Source organism: Topomyia yanbarensis, chromosome 3 (assembly GCF_030247195.1).
Source record: "Topomyia yanbarensis strain Yona2022 chromosome 3, ASM3024719v1, whole genome shotgun sequence".
Taxonomy (NCBI): domain Eukaryota; kingdom Metazoa; phylum Arthropoda; class Insecta; order Diptera; family Culicidae; genus Topomyia; species Topomyia yanbarensis.
This window is the reverse complement of record NC_080672.1, coordinates 156357581-156364255: the sequence shown is the minus strand read 5'-3', so window position 1 is coordinate 156364255 and position 6675 is coordinate 156357581. Positions and strand designations below refer to the sequence as shown.

The window sequence follows — 6675 nt, the reverse complement described above, 5'->3', positions numbered from 1 at the left end:
CCGCATTTAACGACCAATTTATCATATAAATCGGTTGAAAATGGCAGAGTTATAATTCTTTTTCCAAATTTTGAAACTCGATCGCATGAGCTTTTGAAGGGTTGGTTGATGCATTGCATCGCTCTATAGAATTCTATATTTTCTAATATATTTTCCAATTTATACTTCAAAGTTCACACATGCTTTTGAATATATACGTAAGCGAGCCAAACAAATCGATTTTTTGAAAATTATAAGTCTGCTATTTTTAAGCTATTTGAATGATAAATAGGTCGTTGGATGCAGAATTGAATGATCGAGATTTTGAGGATATATTAAATTGATCAAATGTGGGTTTGACCATATGTAAAACCTTGAACGGATCTGTTAGCCGACCGTACTCGGCCTACATGCGCACCTTCCATTCCAACACATTGGTCCTCGCACACCAACTCAGCCAACAATGAAGCATACCTGGAGGTAACAGGTATAAACACACTGTGAAACGTCATCGCAGTGAGTAAGCAATTATCACAATTTGATCGCGTAAACAAGTGTATTGAACCTCCCAGAAAACTGATTCTAAACTACCCTAATCTAGTGCTACTTAATTGCCTTAAATCTAACTTAGTCTAATGTAGTCTAGTGCCTAGAAACTACCGTATAACTACAACTAAAGTCGGTAAGGATTTAATGCCAATTTATTATAAATATGTATATTACAGACTACTCTTAAAATTAGGATAGCGATAGCAGTTACCCACTAGCGGGAATCCGTGGTTTATATTTTGCTAAAATTCGACCTAAATCGCACCAGAATTTCCGTATCGTAACCAGATAAACGAAATACAGTAGGCACTAAACGTGAGTAAATATTAAATATACTTATATCAATAATTCCAATGCATACAAACTAAATATGAATATGCATTCAAAACTTAGCTTAACTTATCTAAACTTACATCTAGATATATTTTCATTATATATATACGATTACTAAAGTTAACTAATCTAAACCTATGCTACGCTAAAATGTACAGTTAAACTAAACTAAGATTCATTTACTTTCTCAATAGGAAAATTATAATCTCCCGTTACGAAACCCGAGTGTTTTATTGGAGATTACAATTGCGGAAATACCCTGCTGTTACTCCGTTGGCCAAAGTCAACATATTATAATTTTCGTTTATACGAATATCTACGATTAATTCTCCGGTATGTCGAACCGAAATAGAGCGAAACAGAGTGGAAAAAGCACTTCAGAGGGTGCCAAAGATAATGCTACTGCGGCATGGCCAAAACCGGTAGGAAGGGGTGTGTCGGACAGTGGAAAAGTGTGTGGTAGTGGTAAAATTGGACAGGTGATCTCAAAAGTTCCAAGGGGTAAGCAGTTCGATGATACTGTACCCGGCTGGGCGTGTAAAATCTGCCAGGGAGCGGATACCGAAGATATGGTACAATGCGATGTTTGCGATAAGTGGCATCATTATGAGTGTGTTGGAGTAGCAGACGATATTGCGAACGTCAGCTGGAGATGTCCCAACTGCGTAGCTGAAAGGGAGTACCAGCGTAAACTGCAGCAGATCCCAAAATATGCAGGTGGTCAAGACAAATCGTCTAAACAAAATCAAACCGGTGGTGATTCGGTTATTCCTGCGGTCCCGATTAATGCGCCGCTTGGATTACCCATCGCAGTAGGTGTGGCGGGCCCTTCGATTTCGTCTGGACGAAATCCAATAGTTTCCAAAATGGTTGCGGCTTTGGAGGTCAAGCAGTTTAAACACAGTCAATCTATTACGTTGCCGGTGCATCCCAATCCGGACACGAAGGCGACTATATTAGCGAATAGAGCAAGGTCAGCAAATTCACAATCGTGCTCGATAAAGTCGCTTTTGAAGCTAGAACTTCAAAAATTAGAAGAGGAGCGGGCTTTCGAACAACAGGAGGCGGAGAGACGTAGAATTCTGGAGCAGGAGGAAGCAAAAAGACGACGAGATTTCGAGCTGCGTGAAGCGGAGAAGTATCGTGAATACATCAAGAAGAAATATGCTCTACTTGAAGAAATGTCGAACCGGTCTGATTCAAGTCGCAGCGAGGCGGCGAGCAGAGTTAATGATTGGGTAAGCAGCGTAAATATTATGCAACAAAGAGGGCGGAAAGTTACTCAGACCGCTCGCGGCTTCAATCCACACCAACATTCTAGTCAGCATCAATTCTCGTTTCCGGACCATGATGATATTCCTCGAAGTAATTCACCAGCCGTAGGTTCCATTATTGGAAGCGCATGTAATGTTCAAGGAGAATCGATGATAGCTGCAGACCGAACCCGTTCTCATTCCAACGTCACGATCCATGGTAACGAATGCCGGATTGCACATTCCGGACGAATGACGCAACGAGCTAGTCAACTGCCAATACGTGAAGAAGAGGAACCGGATCCTTGTCATCTCAGCAAGAAGCAATTAGCCGCACGTCAAGCAGTTTCCAAGGACCTGCCCTACTTTTCCGGCAAACCAGACGAGTGGCCTATTTTTATTTCGGTCTACAATAGCACCACGGCTATGTGTGGATTCTCTGACGAAGAGAACATCATCCGTCTTCAAAAGTGTCTGAAGGGGAAGGCTTACGAAGCTGTACAAAGTCGACTGCTGTATCCGTCGAATGCTCCGGGTGTAATTGCAACATTGCGGATGCTTTATGGACAACCAGAAGCTATTGTCCACTCATTGATAGGGAAAATCAATGCGCTTCCCCCACTGCGGGAAGACAAACTGGAAACCATCGTAGATTTCGCGGTGAACGTACAGAATTTCTGTGCTACAGTCGACGCTTGCGGCATTGCAGACTATATGTACAACATCTCTCTTCTACACCAGCTCGTCAGTAAGCTTCCTCCTACTATCAAGTTGGATTGGGCACGGTATCGACAGACCCTTTCTGTCATTAACCTATCCACATTCGGAGAATGGATATACTCTTTGGCTGAGGCAGCAAGCGCTATTATTATTCCACCAGTGATGGTGGAGACCAAATCAGCACGCTACGAGGCGAAAGGGACCAAGAAGGAAAATGCCTTCCTTTATGCACACTCCGAAACATCATACCCACCCCCTTCACCATCGATCGCGCCACAGAGTGGTGTTAGGGAAGAAAAGTTAAAAGAATGGGTTGATAACAGCTGCGCAATCTGCAAAGGCAATTGTAAAGCAATCGCTAAATGCATGCGTTTCCAGGAGCTGTCCAGGGATTCGCGGTGGGCCGCTGTGCGGGAATTCAACTTATGCCGGCGATGTCTCCACAAGCATAGCGCTAACAGTTGTTATGCTAAGTTGTGTGGAATAAACGGATGTACAAGAATGCACCATGAACTGCTGCACAACGATCGAAAGGACGATTTCATAGTGACACACTCAGATAAAACAACACCGTCTCCGCAGATACAGAATGAAGAGCACACTCAAGGGTTCAATTTACACCATTCTAATTCAAGCGCTGTGTTGTTCCGTTACATACCGGTTGTTCTACACGGAAAACACCGTTCCGTACAAACGTACGCATTCTTCGATGAGGGGTCAGAGTTGACACTACTCGACCAGCAGCTGTCAAACGAGCTCATGTTGGAAGGAACAATGCAACCGTTATGCCTCAAATGGACTGGGGGTACACTGCGCAACGAGATGAAGTCCGAAGTCGTCAGCCTGGAGGTGTCGGGAATGGAGAACAATGCCAAGAAGTTCAACCTCGACGCTGTACGAACCGTTGAAAGTCTACTTCTACCGCGTCAAACAGTCGACATGGAGAAGTTGGTGCAGCTATATCCTCATCTACGCAGATTACCTATCGAATCATACCACGAAGCTAGACCACGCATTCTGATCGGTATGAAGCACGTAGGAGTAAGTGTCGCCCTGAAGACTAAATTAGGGGGTTACGATGAACCGGTCGCAGTAAAGACTCGATTGGGGTGGACCTTATGTGGCGGATATAAGAAGAATGAATCCGTCTCCACAGGACATTGTGCATTTCACGTATGCGCAGAAACAGAGCACTCCGACAAGAACCTACATAAAACCGTGAATACTCATCGCACGCAGGATAGTCTAAGCATAGAAAAATTCGATAACATCCTTATATCTTCCGATGTTCATGGCGCAGAGAACTCAGACCTAAAAGTAAAACACCATGAAACCCATCTGTCTGTGCGTTGCGACGATGTACTTCTACCAGACTGTGGTGAATTGACTCTTCGTCGACACCAAAACCGATCGTCGACAGCACAAAAAGGTGCCAGCATGTACGAGCGACCTACTTCAAAGCTGGTGATGTTGGACGTTTGGCGCGATAAATAGTAAGCCAGCTTGGAGGCTGGCGTACCTGGGGGGAGTGTTAGCCGACCGTACTCGGCCTACATGCGCACCTTCCATTCCAACACATTGGTCCTCGCACACCAACTCAGCCAACAATGAAGCATACCTGGAGGTAACAGGTATAAACACACTGTGAAACGTCATCGCAGTGAGTAAGCAATTATCACAATTTGATCGCGTAAACAAGTGTATTGAACCTCCCAGAAAACTGATTCTAAACTACCCTAATCTAGTGCTACTTAATTGCCTTAAATCTAACTTAGTCTAATGTAGTCTAGTGCCTAGAAACTACCGTATAACTACAACTAAAGTCGGTAAGGATTTAATGCCAATTTATTATAAATATGTATATTACAGACTACTCTTAAAATTAGGATAGCGATAGCAGTTACCCACTAGCGGGAATCCGTGGTTTATATTTTGCTAAAATTCGACCTAAATCGCACCAGAATTTCCGTATCGTAACCAGATAAACGAAATACAGTAGGCACTAAACGTGAGTAAATATTAAATATACTTATATCAATAATTCCAATGCATACAAACTAAATATGAATATGCATTCAAAACTTAGCTTAACTTATCTAAACTTACATCTAGATATATTTTCATTATATATATACGATTACTAAAGTTAACTAATCTAAACCTATGCTACGCTAAAATGTACAGTTAAACTAAACTAAGATTCATTTACTTTCTCAATAGGAAAATTATAATCTCCCGTTACGAAACCCGAGTGTTTTATTGGAGATTACAATTGCGGAAATACCCTGCTGTTACTCCGTTGGCCAAAGTCAACAGGATCACTTGAAAAGTACATTCATTTATTTTTATTTTATAGCACCGTGTCCATCATAAGGGTCTTCGTGGAAATGCGTCAAATCGAAAGGTTATGTTAAAATGTTACATTACCGCTAAGGCAAAAATGTGCGTTCCAACGCTGCCCCGTAGAAATTTTCCAACATACTTCCGGATCAACCTCAAGGTTTATATCAAATATAAATACATAAATTGTTATGTTCACTCAAGCAGTGAAATTTCATCGCACTTCCTGTGCTCCCGCCAAATTATTATCAGCAAACGACCTCATCGTATTTGGATGAATTCGTGGCAAAGGTGCTTGCACTTCCAGTAAATCAAACTTTGTTCACGATAGCAAAATAGATTGGGCCAACAGAAGCACTGATTTCCAATCGTTACATTGTATATATGATTATATGTATAAACCAATGGCCATCACGCATGAGCTCGAGCTGGAAATTACGCGCCAAATTTTCCATAGACACTACTATTACGCTATGTACTCTAGAAATAAACATTGGACCGACCTGAAAACAACATTTTTACGCGTCATTCCGTTAAAATCACCACGCCCTTACAGTTAGTTATGAATGAATCTGTAAATCACGCTTCATTTGTGTGATTGATCCGACATTATCAGCAGCGTCGCAGTACACTGAAAACCGAAGAATCTGTGTTGCAAAATCGTGTGACGTGAAACAAATATACAATTCGATTACTATCGCTTTACTCGAAACTGTTGACTATAAAAAAAACAAATTCTTATACAAAATATTAGAATGCATTTATCCGATTGACTTTTTATGGTTTCCGTATACGAGGTTCAAATGATGTGCATCATTGTTCGTAAGAAAAATCTATCAGGAAAGGAGATTTTATTAATCCTGCTCACTCACTTATCTCATGGACAGTGCATAGTCGTGTGCATCGTTCAACTGACATTCACTACTCGAACTATTAAAGAGTTTTTAAAATAAATCGCTGGATTACAAATAGCGATTTTACAAATTAGTCGGTGCTTAACCCTTGTGAAGGCAAGCTAAAATCCTAACATTAAAGTGCAAACCGGGCCTCTTAGGCCCGTCTAAATTCAAGCTCCTTTTTGCCGTTCTCATATAGAAAGGTTATGCAATCGGTCGAAATTTCGACTTTTTAACCGAGACCCGTAGGGCTAAATCTCTTATGCCATTCGACTCAGTTCGTCGAGATCGTAAAATGTCTGTATGTGTGTGTGTATGTGTGTATGTATGTATGGATGTATGTATGTGGCAAACAATCTCACCGATTTTTCTCAGAGCTGGCTGGACCGATTTGTACAAATTTAGTCTCAAATGAAAGGTACAGCCTTCCCATTGGTCGTTATTGACTTTTTATTGATCCGACTTTCGGTTCTGGAGTTACGGGTTGAAGAGTACAATCACACAGCAAATTTCCATAGAAACTGATACCACCGTGATGTCCAAATAATGCAATATATTTTAAAATATGTGCAACACTACTTGGCTTTGCATGTCTAGATCATTAA

The 6675-nt window shown here is 41.5% G+C and overlaps 1 protein-coding gene across 6 annotated transcripts; it reads left to right on the top strand.

The window, feature by feature from the left end:
• The first annotated feature begins 371 nt into the window (after window positions 1–371).
• On the top strand, window positions 372–5140 carry LOC131691898 (uncharacterized). 6 transcript variants are annotated; one of them, XR_009305876.1, is made up of 3 exons: window positions 372–4660; window positions 4721–4842; window positions 5055–5140. XR_009305876.1 is itself a non-coding variant. In XM_058978641.1 (3 exons), the coding sequence occupies exon 3, from the start codon at window positions 1197–1199 to the stop codon at window positions 4326–4328; it is 3132 nt and encodes a 1043-aa protein (XP_058834624.1). In that variant the 5' UTR covers window positions 372–661; window positions 722–843; window positions 1056–1196; the 3' UTR covers window positions 4329–5135. The 6 variants fall into 6 exon arrangements, 2 of the variants coding, with proteins under 2 accessions (XP_058834624.1, XP_058834623.1); XM_058978641.1 differs by having other exon boundaries at window positions 372–661; window positions 722–843; window positions 1056–5135; XR_009305874.1 differs by having other exon boundaries at window positions 372–4842.
• The last annotated feature ends 1535 nt before the right edge of the window (window positions 5141–6675 follow it).

Bases quoted from the DNA above. Each gene is read 5' to 3' on its own strand.
- LOC131691898 (XM_058978641.1), top strand. From the start codon at position 1,197: ATGTCGAACCGAAATAGAGCGAAACAGAGTGGAAAAAGCACTTCAGAG.